This window comes from Capsicum annuum, chromosome 2, assembly GCF_002878395.1.
Source record: "Capsicum annuum cultivar UCD-10X-F1 chromosome 2, UCD10Xv1.1, whole genome shotgun sequence".
NCBI lineage: Eukaryota > Viridiplantae > Streptophyta > Magnoliopsida > Solanales > Solanaceae > Capsicum > Capsicum annuum.
The window spans coordinates 70,286,207-70,302,773 of record NC_061112.1 but is presented as its reverse complement, the minus strand read 5'-3'; the positions used below and the strand labels follow the sequence as shown (position 1 = coordinate 70,302,773).

Here is a 16,567-nt window from a genome sequence, read left to right as displayed (position 1 = left end):
TTTGAAAAGTCACTCTGGTAATTGAATTTGTTGTAATTACATTGTTTGGTTGTTCAAGTAATTATTTGGTTAACAGGTTATTGGTTAATTGGGTGTAATTGGTAGTGATTATTACCTCTCCAATTTTCATAAGAAAGTCGTGAATTGATGGTAATTACACGATGTAATTACTTACTTTTTAAATTTCTTCCTTTTATATTTATTTCAATTTCTTTTTGTTTTAATTAATATTATTTTTATTTTTATTATTCTAATATTTTTAAAAAATATATTTTTATTTTACTTTATTTATATTTCATTTTCTAACTTTTACCTTTTGTGATTCCATGCAATTACTTTCATTATTTGTTTTTTATTTAATATAATTGTGTTAGTATTCTAATTTTTAAATTAAAGTAAAATTCATTATCAAATAAGGTTATAGACTTATTATTATTTTTTTTGAATTATATTTATGTACGTCATGTTGAAATTTGACATAAGAGTATTATGTTAACCTTTTTTGTTTTGAATTTTGAACTTGTGTTATATTTTCGGTCCCAATTTACTTGATTAGTAGTATTGATTTGATATTTCATATTATTTTAATAGTTAGAATTGTTAGATTATCTTTTCGTCAAATATTTTTATCATTTTATAATATTATATAAATGTAATATTAATATTTTTGTCAAAAATTCATTTCATGATGTTCTTAATAATCATCTACTTTTAGTTTTTATGATTAATTTAACTAAAATATACTACTAATTTGAAATATATATATTAATTATATTTTATAATACTATAATTAAATACTTAATATATTATTCCTTTTGTAGTCCCTTATTATCAAATATTACTAATTTTAAATTTTTGATTATCAACTTTTATTTTAAAATTATATTATAATCATGTATTGTGTAATCAAACAATATAATTGTAATTATATTATAATCACACTAACAAATAAACAAGTCATTGTAATTACCAAGCCGATAATTACTAGCCTAATAATTACATCAATTTCAATTAAGCTTTCCAAAAGACACTATGAAAAATGTTTTCTAATAAATCTTTTTTGAAGGACGTAAAGACCTAACTTTTATTATTTCTTCCATTTCAAAATAATTAAATTGTTGGGATATGACATACCCCTTAAGAAAAATCTTTTAGGACATAAACTGTAAGTTAGTTTTCACTATTACCCTTTTGATTATTCTTAAATTACTCTCCTACAAAATGTGAAGTACTTAAGAACCTCATTAAATGAAATGATAAAATTGAAAGAAATTTTCAACGTGTCTCTAAAGAATGAACAATTCATTTATTTTAAAATAAAGAGAATACTAATTTTCCAATTAAAATCAAAACAAAATTCAACGTAGGATTAACCCAAATTGAAGTCTCCCAATGTGGATAATGTGAATTTATATATGGATAATGCGAATTATGTATGGATAATTGGATACGTCCCCGAAAGATGAGGTCGGCAATATCAAGACCATAATTAGGCAGAATATTCATACTAAAACAATTTAAATGGTAGTATCATGTTAGTTTCCATCTTACTATAAATATTTGTTTTAAATAATTTATTTATTTACTAATAAATTAATATAAATTTTAAAATTTTCCTATTTTATCTCTTTTATTACTATAATACTTTTTGAAAATCTAAACAAATTTTCAAGTTTCAAAAGTATTTTTTTTAAGGGAGTATATATATATATATATATATATATATATATATATATATATATATATAACTATTGTTGCACTGCATATCAACTCGTATCAATTAGGTTGTATGTATTTTTCAGTACAACAATAGTTATATAGATCAACATAATTTTATAAGTGAAATTTGAAAAGGATAAAATACACAAAGATCTTATTCTTACCTCGTGAAATTAGAAAAACTTGTAAAGCAAACGATCATATCTATAGAGGTTGTTTTTGATATAATAAACTTAAATAAAATAAAACATTTCCAAATAGGTTGATGCAAGGAATTTGTTATAAATTTGTTGAAAATTAAATCTTACTATTAGTTATATAGATGGATCCAAAAATTTTAAATTTATAAATGTTTGCTGCTCTCGTCTTCTTTTAAAAACTTTATTATTTTCAAACCTTCACCAAGGACATGCATACGGAAAATATTATTAGGTTTTTAAAAAGTTCACATGATATTTTATACCCACCTCTGCCTCCAAACACTGAGTGCGAGCAAATTTTTCTTCCTGTTCAAATGGGGATCTTAAATTCAAATTTGACCTCCAAAATACGATGTAAAGTCAATGCTCCATCCGAAACCGGCATTGGCCCGGGGTTCACTAATTAGTCCAATCAAGACTGGTGAAACTTGAAATTCTTATCCATATTAGTACTATTAATAAGAGTGAAGAAACAGATAGTTGTTCGTCAACATGCCTGCTTCGTTAATATGTTTGTTTCTTCACCTGCTTCAGTTGCTCCGCGATTTTATTATATTATTTCTAATTAATTATTTTAAATTATTTATATATAAAAAAATTAATAATATTTAATTAAAAAAAAGGTAAAATAGACATTTATGACATGTCTGTTTTAGCTGCTTCAATCGTAGTTTTATTATATCACCTCAAATTAATTATTATAAGTCATTTAAGTATTAAAAAATTAATAATATTTAATAAATTGTAAAATGAATATAAATGATAAATCAATTCTTGATGTTGTAAAGTAATAGAACATCTTATATGAGACTTATTTAAAAAAATTCACAAGTATGTTTGCTCCATGATTTTACTATATTATCCCTAATTAATTATTGTAAGACATTTACATAAAAGAAAATAGTAATATTTAATAAAAAACAAAAAGTAAAATAGATATTTATGACATGTCTACTTCAGTTGCTTCAACAGTAATTTTACTATATCACCCCTAATTAATTATTCTAAGTTATTTAGGTATTAAAAATTTAATAATATTTAATAAAAATAAAATTAAAATAAAATGATAAATTAATTCTTGATATTTTAAATTAACATGACATCTTATATAAGACTCATTTAAATTTTTTTCACAAATATTTTCTCATAGTAATTTTGCTATATCACTTCTAATTAGGTATTATAAGTCATTTAGGACATATCATAAAATTTGGTTGATTCTCGTATTTATTCCAGTGCTACTTAAATTGGAATAGAAGAAAATATATTATAAATCATAATAATTAAAAACATAAATTATTTTAAGAATATAATTGAATATCAATGCCACAAAATTTTGGATAAGGAGAGTAACATATATTATTTGAAAATTACATAAAAATATTATAAATTACAATAGCTAATAATTTAAAATATTTAAAAACATATTAAGAATCTGATTGATTATCTAAATTATATTTGGGTCACGTAAATTCGAGATAGTTTTGACATTTTATAATTTGCATGTTTTATTGTTTAAATTTAGTAATTTATTGATCCAAATAATGTTTTCAAATTTAACACGTTTTAAAATTTTAGTATTTTATTTATTTTAATTTATTTACTTTATTTTGGTAAAATATTATATATTTAAAAATTATGCAAAAATTTAATTATAAGTCATAACTATTAACATCTTATAATATTTTAAAAACATATAGTAAAAAATATGATTGACTTTTGAAATTCTAATAATGTCACATAAATTGCGATAAAGCAAGTAACATAAATTATTTGAAATTACATTAAAAGATACTAAAATCACAAAGATTAACAACTTACAATATTTTAAAAAATATATTCGTAAAAATAATTTGATTGACTTACTAAATTCTAAAATTGGGACAAAGCGAGTAACATAAATTACTAAATTACATAAAAGATATTATAAATCACAATGATTAACAACTTCAATTATTAAAAAAATTTATATTAATAAAAATTTGATTGACACTTCAAATGCTATTTGTGCTACATAAATTGAGATAACGTAAATAACATATGTTGGGCCCGTGCTGGCACGGGCTACAATATCTAGTATATATATAAGTACTCTTAAATTTAAACTTTTATGTTACTACTATATTTTATATTTTATATACTCTCTCCATTTCTTTTTAATATCTCACCTCATATTTCTCGTAAGTTAATTGGACTAAATTTTAAAATTAAATTAGATTAGATTAATTTAATTTTTTAAAATTAAAATTTCAATATTCAAAAATTACATATAAATTATATAATTTTTTTTTTTAATTTAATTAATAAATACATCTTAAAATGTTTATCAAAGTTTATAGGGATCAATTCAAATTAAAAAGGAATGAAGGGAGTATATTGAAAACCCAAAAAAAGAGGAAGTATAATAAGAATAGGATTGTTTTTCGTAATTTCTTTTCTATGTATAGACTCGAAATTAGAAAAATCATAAAGAGAAGAGATTTGGTTACTTTGATCCGCAGCTATAGCCTTTAAGAGTGCACTGGATTAAAAGTTTATCACAAATTTTCAGTGAGCTCCACAATTGCATGACGTGTCAATAGATTTTTTTACTATATATAGTATAGTATTGTTCATATATATTAAGCAGCTTAGAGGATTATATTATATACATTCATATAAGGTTAAAGATTTCAGTTATATTAGATTTCCTTTCTGACTTATATCGCATTGTAAAAGATCAGTAATGGAGAAGGGTGGTGCAGAAAATCCCAATAAGATTAACAAATATGCCTGTGCTTGTTCCATTGTTGCTTCTATGATATCTATCATCTTTGGCTATGGTGAGTTTTCTACTTCTATATTCTTCCTTTTCCTTTTCCATGATATGTTTTTCTCTTTAGCCATGTCTTATTTGAAACTTATTGCTCATGACTAATCTATATTCGCTTCCGCTAGATTCAAAATTTATTAAGGGGATTTAAAATATAAAATTAAGTAAATACACAAAAAAGTTAAGAGGATGGTTCAACATCTATTATACTATACATGTTTGAGCCAATGAAACAAATGAAATCACTTCTTTGAGAATGATTCTAAACATAGTTTTCATACCTTTGGGTAAATAGCAAAAATTTCTTTTTTCATAAGACTTGAACTCGAGCCTCTCTGTTTACATATAGATCAAGAATTTCAATCATCCTACCACACTACTTGGTGGTCATTTTACACGAGTGGAATAACATGGTTACTTGTCTCTTCCTTTGTGGAGAGAGATTCATTGAATTTAACAAACAAAATCACGAGAAAGCTTTGCATTATTGATGGATGATTCTTTTCGAAAAATTACAAGATTTTAATTTGTTGCAATATTTTTCCATGCACATATTGGAGTATATTGAGTTTCCTTTCTGTAATATAAATGCTTGTACTCCTTGATTACAAGAAAAAAAATCTTTTTCTCAAGTCTTGACTAGAATTTGTCTTTGAATTCAGATACTGGTGTGATGAGTGGAGCAATGATATTTGTCAAAGAAGAATTCCATATCAGTGATGTAAAAACAGGAGTTTTAGCAGGGATCCTAAATTTATGTGCCTTAGTTGGCTCACTCTCTGCTGGAAGAACCTCTGACTATGTTGGTCGACGTTACACCATAGTTATAGCTTCGATAATTTTCTTACTTGGATCCGTTATAATGGGATACGGTCCAAATTACGCGATCTTATTAGCTGGCCGATGTGTTGCTGGTGTTGGTGTTGGTTTTGCGCTTATGATAGCACCAGTTTATTCAGTAGAAGTTTCATCTCCATCGACGCGTGGATTTCTAACATCTCTTCCAGAAATTGGAATTAGCACTGGGATCTTACTTGGTTATTTGTCAAACTACGTTTTTTCTGGATTGCCTCTGAGACTTGGATGGAGAATAATGTTAGGGATTGCAGCAATCCCTTCACTTTTCTTGGCGATTGGCATTCTCAAAATGCCAGAGTCTCCTAGATGGCTTATCATGAAAGGCCGTCTAGGAGAAGCCAAGGAAATAATGTTCAAAGTTTCAAACAGCCCTCAAGAAGCTGAATTTAGATTGAGGGAGGTTAAGAAATCAGTAGGCATCGACGAAAACTGTGATGATGACATTGTCAAGATTCCGACTTCAGCTAAGTCACAACGCGAAGGTATTTGGAAAGAATTGTTGCTAAAACCGACACCATCACTCAGATGGATTTTATTTGCTGGTGTAGGAATTCATTTCTTTGAACATGCAACTGGGATTGAAGCTGTGATATTATACAGTCATAAAATCTTTGCCAAAGCAGGGGTTCATGATCATAGGAAACAAATTCTTGCCACATGTGGTGTTGGACTTACTAAGTTCACATTCATAGTGGTGTCCACTTTCTTGATTGACAGAGTTGGTAGGAGAAAACTATTGTTGACAAGTGTAAGTGGCATGGTGTTGACATTAACTGGACTTGGAATTTTCTTGACTGTGGCAGAGCACTCTGATGGAAAACTCATTTGGGCTTTGGTCCTTAGCATTATTACAACTTATGCATTTGTGATGTTTTTCAACATTGGGCTTGGACCTGTTACTTGGGTATATAGTGCTGAGATTTTCCCTCTTAAGTACAGGGCTTTAGGAGCTGGAATTGGTGTTGCAGTTAATAGGTTGATGAATGCCACTGTTTCTATGAGCTTTTTGTCAATTTCTAATGCAATTACTACTGGAGGTGCTTTCTTCATGTTTGCTGGGATATCAGTCATAGCTTTGACCTTCTTTTACTTCTTCTTGCCTGAGACTAAAGGCTTGTCTTTGGAAGAAATGGAAGCTCTTTTCACTAAAGGAAGTCATTCTAAGAATCCTAGCAAAGAGGTAGAGATTGGAAAACGTTGATGGCTTTGATTATTATGCTTTGCATTTTTGTAGACTTCCGCCTATACGTGAAACATGGATAAAGGAGGAGGGTTTGCTAGTATAAAAGTAGTTATCATTTTCTTTGCTAGTGTAAACGTATGTCAAAATACCGGAAATAAACTTCTCTTTCTCTGCAATGGTAACATATCTATTGTATTTTTAGTAGTGAAATTTGGAGAGGATAGTGTTATGTATGAGCATTTTTTTACTCTTTATTATAATCGTAGAGAATAGTTTTTCGATAAACTCTCAATCTGTTCGGATAAAACATAGGAAAATTACACATAAAAGGATTCTCGATGGGCTTAGATAAAACATAACAAAATCAAGTATCAAAAGGCACTATATCAGTGAAGTAGCCAACTTGAACACTTTAATTGAAGTGAAGAAAACTAGCATGTAATAATAAAATCAAAAAATAAAATAGTAAGAGAGAGTAATACCAATAACCTTCTTTTTTTTTTGAGTGATGTTGGGTTTTTGTCCCCATAAAAAATATTCTATAAAATTAGGTTTTTTTAATATGTATAAGACAAATACTTATTTCTCTATAACTCAAATATTTTTAAACAATTTTTTTTTCTTTCAAATTTTATTTTTACTTTTTTCGCTTTTGCTCTGATTTTCTTTTCTTCTTTCTTTTTAAATTTTTCTAAGCCTTCTTTTTTTTGCTTTTTCTCCTTTCAACTTTTACTTTTTTATATTTTTCTCTTTTTTATTTTTTATTTTCTCAACCTTTAATTTTTATTGTCCTTTTTTCTTTGTATTTTTCTCAATCTTTATTTTTAATTTTTTTCCATTTCTCCTCTCAACTTCTATTTTATTTTCTTCTTTCTTTCTCCTTTTTATTTCATTTGATTTTTATATTGTCTTTTTTAAAATAAATTATTTTTTTGTTATTTTTTCATTTTCCTCGACCTCTGTTTTATTTCCTTCTTTTTCTTCAATTCCCTCCAAACAAGTTATGCCTCATGAATAATAGTTGATACTACCATATTATGTTTTAGATTTATAAGAAGTTTCATAACTCTTTCCTTAGAGTCAAGACTTAGCATGTCAAAGAAACAAGTTATGCTCACAAGCAAAGGTTAACATCACCATATTGTATTTTGATTTATGAGATGTTTTACAACTCTTGACACATGCAAGACTTAACTCAAAGACATTCAAACAATAAGTTATTCCTCATGGGTGATAGTTGACACTATCACATTGTGTTTTTATGAGATGTTCTATAACTTTTGCCTTAATTAGTGACAAGACTTAACGTAAGGGTTTTCAAATTACAACAAGTTACGTCTCATAGGTAAGAGTTGACACTACCACATTGTGTCTAGATTTATGAGATGTTCTATAACTTTTGCCTTAGAAGCAAACTTAGCCCCAAGAACTTTTAGACGACAACAAGTTATGCCTCGTATGCAAGAGTTGATACTATCACATTGTGTCTAGATTTATCAGATGTTTTATAACTCGTCTTAGAGGCAAGATTTACCCCCAAAGATTTTAAAACAACCCGTTGCGCTTCATGGGTAAGAGTTTACACTACCATTTTGTGTCTTAATTTATGCGATATTATATAACTCTTGCCTTAGAGGCAAGACTTAGCCAAGGACTTTCAAACAATAAGTTATGCCCCATAGGCAAGAGTTTACACTACCACATTGTGTCTTGATTTATGAGATATTCCATAACTCTTGCCTTAGAGGCGAGACCTATTACCTAATAACTTTCAAACAACAAGTTACGTCATATGGGCAAGAGTTGACACTACCACATCACGTCTAGATTTATGAGATGATCTAAGGCAAGACTTAAAAAAAAAATAAGTTATGCCTGATGGTAAAAAATTGACATTATCACACTGTGTCTTAATTTATGAGATATTTTATAATTGTTGCCTTAAATGTAAGACTTAGCCCAAGGACTTTCAAACAAAACGTTACGTCCCACGAGCAAGAGTTGACATAACCACATTGTGTCTTGATTTATAAAATGTTTCATAACTCTTGCCTTAGAGTCAATGCTTATTTCAAAGGACTTCCAAAGTAAAGAACCACTCGCGCCCTTAAGTTTACTTCGATGTCAACGAAAGAAGATCCTCTTTGCGAATTATTCAATTTTTTGTTCATTAGCCAAAAAGAATAGAAGGAAGTTGAGAAAAATAAGAGAAGAAAAAAATAAATACACATTGAGAAAAAAAGAGAAGAAAAAAAAAAGAAAAAAGAGAACAATAAAAAACAAAAAAGAAAAAAATAAAAGTTGAAAAAATCGAGAAGAAAAAATAAAAATAAATTTGAGAAAAATTAAAAAAATAAGAAAGAATGAGAAAAGAAAAAAAATAAAGGTTGGGACAAATGAATTAAAAAAAGAGAAATGAAAAATAAATAATGTTTGAAAAAAAGAGAAGAAAAAAAAAAGAATATAAAGGTTGAGAAAAATAAATTAATTTTTTTAAAAAAATAGAATAAAAATCAAGAAAAAATAAAAAAGAGAAAAAAATATTTAAGTTGAAAGACAATTGAACATGAAAAATATAAAAATATTTGAGTTGTAGAGGGGCAAAAAGATAATTATTTTATATATAAAAAGGAAGGAAGGTAATTTTTAAAGACTTTTTTATGGGAAACAAAAAAGTAAAGTTGTTCACTTTGGAGGTCATCACATATAATTTTCTAGTGCTTTGACACTTCTCGAGTACTAGAGGACTTCACTATATCATTCACAATATTTCAGAATATGTCTTTACTTTATTTTGAAATACTTGTTCAGCTGAAAACGAAAAGCATATTTTGAAAAACGTTTTCATGATTTTTGATTTTTTGAAGGTGTTTTCACTATTTTTGCCTACAATTTTTCCTATCACTTTATCAATAGTACATCTAAAGTTTAAAATATTTTTGAAATTACTATGACAAAATTCAATTTCAGCTCTATTTTTAAATTCACAAGTATCAAATAAAGTCAGTATGCTTTTTATTTTCTTGACGAAACGGGTCCTTAAAAACTACATTTGCACAGTCTTAGCACAAAAGTAAATATTTTAGTAGTAGCTATATTTATCCAAAAAAAATATCCATTTTTGTCAACTAATATATCTTTAAAAATAGACAACTCTCGACTACATACCCAATATTCGAAAAGTTGGAATAGAGAACTTCACATCACTTACAATCTTAAAAACAATATTTCCATAGTAGCTATTTTTATCCAAAATAAATCCACATTTTTCTTAAATAATATATCATGATTAACTAACATGTATTTATCTATATTTTACTTCATTTAATCACTTAATCATGATAATTATATTAATTTGATGTATACATCAGGTTCTGATAATTTTTTTTTTCAAAAATAGACGTTCAACTATCTACCAAGTGTTAAAGAAGTTGATTTGGCCTGCTTTTAGCCTAATCCAAACACCCTATCTATGTGCTTTAGTACTTGGAATAGAGAGATTCACGTCACCATACAATCTTAAAAACTAGGGGTCATTTGGTGTGAGAGATAAGAAGAGATAATTTTGGAATATTATTTTCTAGTTGCAAAATTCTTTGATTGCAAAGTGTGAGATAACTTATCTCAGGATTAATAATTAGTAGTGAGGTAAGTTATTCCTACCATGGAGTGGTATAGTAATAGAATAACTTATTCCGGATTAAAATGTGTATAATAACAAAAATACCCTTCTTAAATCCTCTTTCATACATCACTTTTCACATCCATGTATATTCTCATATTTTTTAATACTATTTCCTTCATTACTAGTTATGTTTTTGTAATATATTTTTTAATTAAAAATTACACTATAAATAATTACATATTTTTAATTAGATAGTTTTTTATTCGATTAAAAATTTAAATTTTATATATCAATTAAAATAAAGATAACTTTAATATTTTATAATATAAGAGCGATATTTACTTAAATGAAGTGAGAAAAAATAAAATCTCTTTTATTTTAACAAATTTAAGATAAAGTTTTATTTTTAAAAAACACACGAAACAATTATGAAAATGAACGGTAGGCTTCTAACTGTTGACCGTTTAATCAGCTGGATTATGCAGTGCATCCAACATGTGTGATGTGTGGTAATTTTGTAGAATCAAGAGACCACCTCTTTTTTGAACGTAGCTTTGCCAAGCGATTGTGGACGTATCTGATGAAGTGGATGAAGATCCCTGCCCACCCTACTAGTTCATGGAATCAACATCAACAGTGGCTTCTTTAGAGAAACAAAGAGAGATCCAAGCAAGCTAGAATGCTAAGGATGGTATATGCTGAGTATGTATTGTCCATTTGGGGAGAACGAAACAACAGAATTTTTGACAACCCGGTGAAACAATGGGAACCCATTGGAAGAGAAATCATGTACATATGTAACATGCGGGTGAAAGGAGAAATGAAGATATTGATGCAAAGCCTCTTGTTGCCAGCTAAATATGTCTCGTTGTTGCTTCATATTCTACTTTTCAACTCTTCATGTAATAGTAAGAAGTAGAATGGTTATAGTCGTATAAAGTGAGACTAAATTTGCATAGCAGGTTAGTCTGGCTAGTTTTGTAATGCATAGAGGTAGTTAATAAAATTGTTAGTTATCAAAAAAAGAATGCACACACAAAAATATTTAAGCTAAATAAGATGAAAATTTTATTTTTAAGAACGAATAAATAAAGCTTTCAAAGAAAATATCAAAAAAAAAATAAGGCGGAGGACATTTTTGTAAACAAACAACTTATCCTAGAAATTATGTAATGCATGCTATTTTGAATATGACAAACCAAACACTCAATAAGTAATAATCCCAGCCAAGGACGGCTCAAGCGTATTGGGAGGCATAAGGCCAAACTAAAATCGGAGGCCTTAAATTAAAAATATATATATTTTTTTATTTAAAATCTATTTTTCTAACTTTTTAAGTTGTGTTGACACCCAATTTTGACCTCCCGATGCTCTTTTAGGCTGCTATTTTATCAAAATTATTTAATTTTAAATATTAATATTTTTACACATTATTCTTGTATTATATAAATAATGATGTGTCACATTCATGATTTCAAAATATACAAATTATTTTTATTACTTTTTTATTATTATTTTTTAATTCAAATATAATATTTTACAATTAAATCATAAATCATTTTTTCATTAAACATTCACACTCACAATTTATAAATACATTTTCTACTATTATTATTATTATTTATTATAATAATTATTATTATTTATTATTATTATTATTAAAATGACATCCAATTTTATTCAATATCCCTATGCATTTAATTTTTAGCCATTTTTATACCCAATTAATATCAATTTTAGCCAAATTGATATCAATTTTAATCTCTACCACCACCGAGAGCTGCTCACTGTCAGACTCCCTCACTCCACCGCCACTGTGTCCCTTCAGTCTCTCCCTCCTCCTCTTTACCACCGGTGAAGCCACCCCTCTTATGCCCCAAGTCACTGCTGCCTCGGCTGTTCCAGCGAAACCCACCGCTGCCTCCCCGTCTCTATCTATTTTTTATTTTTCGGCGGCTCCCACCAACAAAAGCAACGAACTAGCCACGAAAACAACCATCAAGTGCCTCTCTGCTACTCTGCTGACTCAAATCTCGACAAATACCACTATGAATATTTTCGAGTTTAATTTTCTATCACTCTATACTGCATGCTTTGTTTGTTGATTGCTCAAAATTAGATTCTTAGATTTATAATTTCTGAGGTTCCACTTGAAATTTTGATATGTTTACTACAATTACGTGCTGGTCTAGGCATTTAGGTTGACATATGTGAAAAGTCCCAATTTTAGGAATGCTTAATTTTGTCATAATCATAGATTGCTACTTGTTTTCCTAACTTTTGAGCTTACTCATCTTGTTTGTGAGTTGATAAATTTCTCGAGATTGTGGTAGACACTACAAGAAAAACACCTAGAAATAACATGACTCCCTTGGCAGATGTTTTGACTGGCTTCAGATCTTTCAGGGGTTAACTTTCCTGTAAATAATATCGATTGCAAGGAACAACACAAGCTACAACTTCCAGAATTAGAAAAAGAGGAAAAAAGAAGTATGTCAAACGTAAGCCCCAAATAACATACTACAAAGGTTACCTGGTACTTTGGCATCAAATCCCAGTAATCTTCTAGCAACTCTTCCAGCTGTGGAGATCCAGGTTGAGGATCAACATAAGTGAACATTTAAGTGGTTCGGTCTATGGGACCCGAGCCGACAGAAAATTCCTGAAAATCATGGAACGTTGTTTATACGCTAAGCACAATAGTTTTCCAGACTATGATGTGCATGATTGATTATCTTAAAGCATCTTACCATTCACATTGCATGCTTTTCCAAGTTCATTGAACCATTTTACCTCCTAGAAATATTGGGCTAGTGGTCGGCCAACTTCTTTTGTGGAAGCACTTGTATATATGACATCACTTGTAGAGTTCTCTTTAAAACCCCGGCAACAAGTTCCAACCACAAGGCACATACCATCTGGTTTCCTTCCACATCTAATCTAAAGCAATTTTCAATCATAAGAGCCAGTTCAAGACATTAGGAAATCAACTAATAAAAGAATCTAAAGAGGAAGTGAGTGTGACACAACAGAAGCCAGTTCAAGACATTAGGAAATCAACTAATAAAAGAATCTAAAGAGGAACTGAGTGTGACACAGCAGACTTTTATCAAAAGTTTTAGAGTATGGATTATGTGTCCTAAGTAATCCTTGAAAGCATGATATTTTGGGGGAATTAAGTTGATATAATAAGAGAGCTGTTTTATTTACTATCTTCCATCCCAAGACATTAACTGGGATTTACCTCTCCTGAACCTTACATCACATGATACCAAAATCATTTTTTAACCGAAAAAAACAGTTATAGTTGTATGCTTTAAGAAAAGATTCTGCACCTGCTTTACAATAGGAGAAAAATTGCCCATTGCATCAATGATGAAACGCGAGTATAAAATCTTTCCATCCTTTAGTTGCAAGACCTGTGAGAAGAAAAGCACGAACAATATCTGAATGAACTTTACTCATCTACTATGAATTCAATTTGTCTTAACATGTCAAATCACATTAACCAACTCTTAATTGACCAAGAGGCTTTTTGAGACTATTATGTGCTACTTAACGTCCTATTTGTTTTTTCGCCTTGAGTCCTACTAGAAAACATAGCTTTGTTTGTCTAGACCACAAATCTAAATTAGTAAAGCCCAATGCCTTTTGAGCGATAAGTGGGACGATAGGCATTCTAGAGACTTTAGTTTTATCCCTTTTTTTAGAACGCTTTTAGGTTTGACAACCAGCCCAGGTGGGGGATAGTCATTCGGAAGTGATGATACCCAACATATATTGCATGACTTATGACATTGTCACTTGTCTAAGAATTCGGCTGCCGGCTAATGAGTTGGATAATGATTAAACAAGTTGAGGTTCTGATTTGAATGAAACCAAAATATTCCTTTGTTTGACTTTACAAATTTGTTCTTTTATTTAATTTGCATGTTTATTTATGTAGTTAGTTTATTATATATACAGTCTTATTTTTTATAATTTGTATCCTCTTCTATCTTGTCGCTTTTCCTTTTCCCACATCGTTGCTTGTGTTCACTTAGATAATTAATAGCTAAAATAATTAAGTGGAATGTTTGTTTATTCATTACTTTATCACTTAGTTAACATTGAGTTAATAATAAAATAAGCGACCTTTGTTTGATCACATAGAATCCCCACGTAAAGTACAAATTCGGCTGGGAACCACATTTGTGGACCTCAAAACGTGCCTAATACCTTCCTTTTGAGGTAATTTGAACCCTTACCTGAATTTCTGGTGAACTAGACTAAATAACAAAATAGGTTCGTTGTTAGCCTAGAATGGTGCCCTAACGCACCTTAATACGTTAGGTGGCGACTCTTCACACTCTTAATCCATTCCCAACAGAGTGGTCATGTCGAATTTCGCTTTTCGTGAGAAAAAGGAGGCGTGACAAGATGCAAAGTCGTTAATAATTTTTTATAATCGATTTCTTCTAGTAAATCTTTTTCAATTGATAATATAGCTAATTCACTTAATCTTTCTTGAGATATTGTTGTTCTTAAATAAGATTTTATAATTTTTAATTTTGAAAAGCTTCTTTCCGCGGAAGCGACTGTTACAGAAATTGTTAACATTATTGTATAAGCAATATAAGCATTTGAAAAATAAGCAAGTCGTTTTATTTGATTGAGTATCTCAATTAGAGTATTATCTACTATTTGTATGATTTCCCTCAACACTATTAATTCGGAATACAAGTCTATGCCGTCAATGTCAGAGTGAGTATTATGTTTTAAGGAACATTTAATATTAAGATAATGTTTTTGTAAATTCTCGTCATCTAATGATCTCAATTTTTTTCATTAAATAAAAAATTAAAAATACTTTCATATGCTTAAAATTGTTCAAATCTATTTTGAAGTGAATAAATAGCTTGGTCTATTATAAATAAGAAGTAATCAACTCTAAAAGATTCTTCAAGATATTTTGTAATTTTGTTATCAACATTCTCATCAAATTATTTCCTTCTACAAATTGCATGTTCACTACGAAATTCAGGTTCTATATTCATTTCTGATGCAATTTTCTTAGCTGCAATCATAGCATTTCGAAATCCTTCTTCTCTATATTTTTTGTAAAAAGAAACTAGACCTCTAAATTGATCTATAGCAACATCAATATGCATATCTTTTGATTGTAAACTTTTGCTAATTGAATTAACAGCAAATAATACATCATACCAAATAGTCATACCTAATAAAAATGTAAAATTTTCAAGTTCATAAATTGCTAAACAATTAACTTCACTTTTAATTTTTGGATCATCATTAACTTCCTCTAATTTCAATAAAGCATCTCTTATTTGTAGAGTTTGAAATCTTATTGCTTTAATACTTTCAATACGACTTTCCCAATGTGTTTGTGACAATGATTTAAGAGTTAAACTGGATACACTATCTTTTAAAAATTTTCATCGCTTAGTGAAAGAAGAAAATAGTGAATATATGTGTTGTACCACTCCAAGATGATATAGCTTTTGTACAAGAATTAACCATATTGCATATTACTAAATTTAGATTATGACAACCACATGGTGTATAAAATGATCTAGGATTTATATCAAGAAGTCTTTTTTGCACTCCTTGATGTTTTTCCTTCATATTAGATCCGTTATCATATCCTTGCCCTCTTAAGTTATCAATATCAATTTCAATACATTTTATTTCATCTAAAATAACTTCACAAAGACCTTTTCCACTTTTATCATCCACTTTTAAGAATTCTAAAAAATATTCGATAATTTTTATTGGAGTTGTTGAAATATCCACACTCCGTAATATAAAAGACATTTGCTCTTGATGATTTGTATCCGAGGTGCAATCGAGTATGATAGCGAAATACTTTGTTTCTCTAATTTTTATTCTTCATTTCACTTGCCAATAATTTTATTAATTCATTTTGTATATTATGCCTAAGATAATGGTTATAATTTCATCATGTTTGATTCTACGAATATGTTCTTGCATGGTTGGATCAAATTCTGCAATCATTTCAATAAGACTTAAGAAGTTTTCTTTATTTTTTTGGGTAAATCTTTTCATTCTTTCCCCTAAATACTAAATTATTTTTTTCAAGCATTTTTATGATAGAAATAATTCTTGACAATATATTTTTTCAATGTTCTCTATCTCTATTAATTTAGTCT

The 16,567-nt window shown here is 28.5% G+C and overlaps 1 protein-coding gene across 1 annotated transcript; it reads left to right on the top strand.

Annotated features, from left to right (window-relative positions):
• The first annotated feature begins 4,388 nt into the window (after positions 1 to 4,388).
• Positions 4,389 to 7,005, top strand: LOC107856272 (probable polyol transporter 6). Its single transcript, XM_016701259.2, has 2 exons — positions 4,389 to 4,741; positions 5,394 to 7,005. The coding sequence occupies exons 1-2, from the start codon at positions 4,645 to 4,647 to the stop codon at positions 6,788 to 6,790; spliced, it is 1,494 nt and encodes a 497-aa protein (XP_016556745.1). The 5' UTR covers positions 4,389 to 4,644; the 3' UTR covers positions 6,791 to 7,005.
• The last annotated feature ends 9,562 nt before the right edge of the window (positions 7,006 to 16,567 follow it).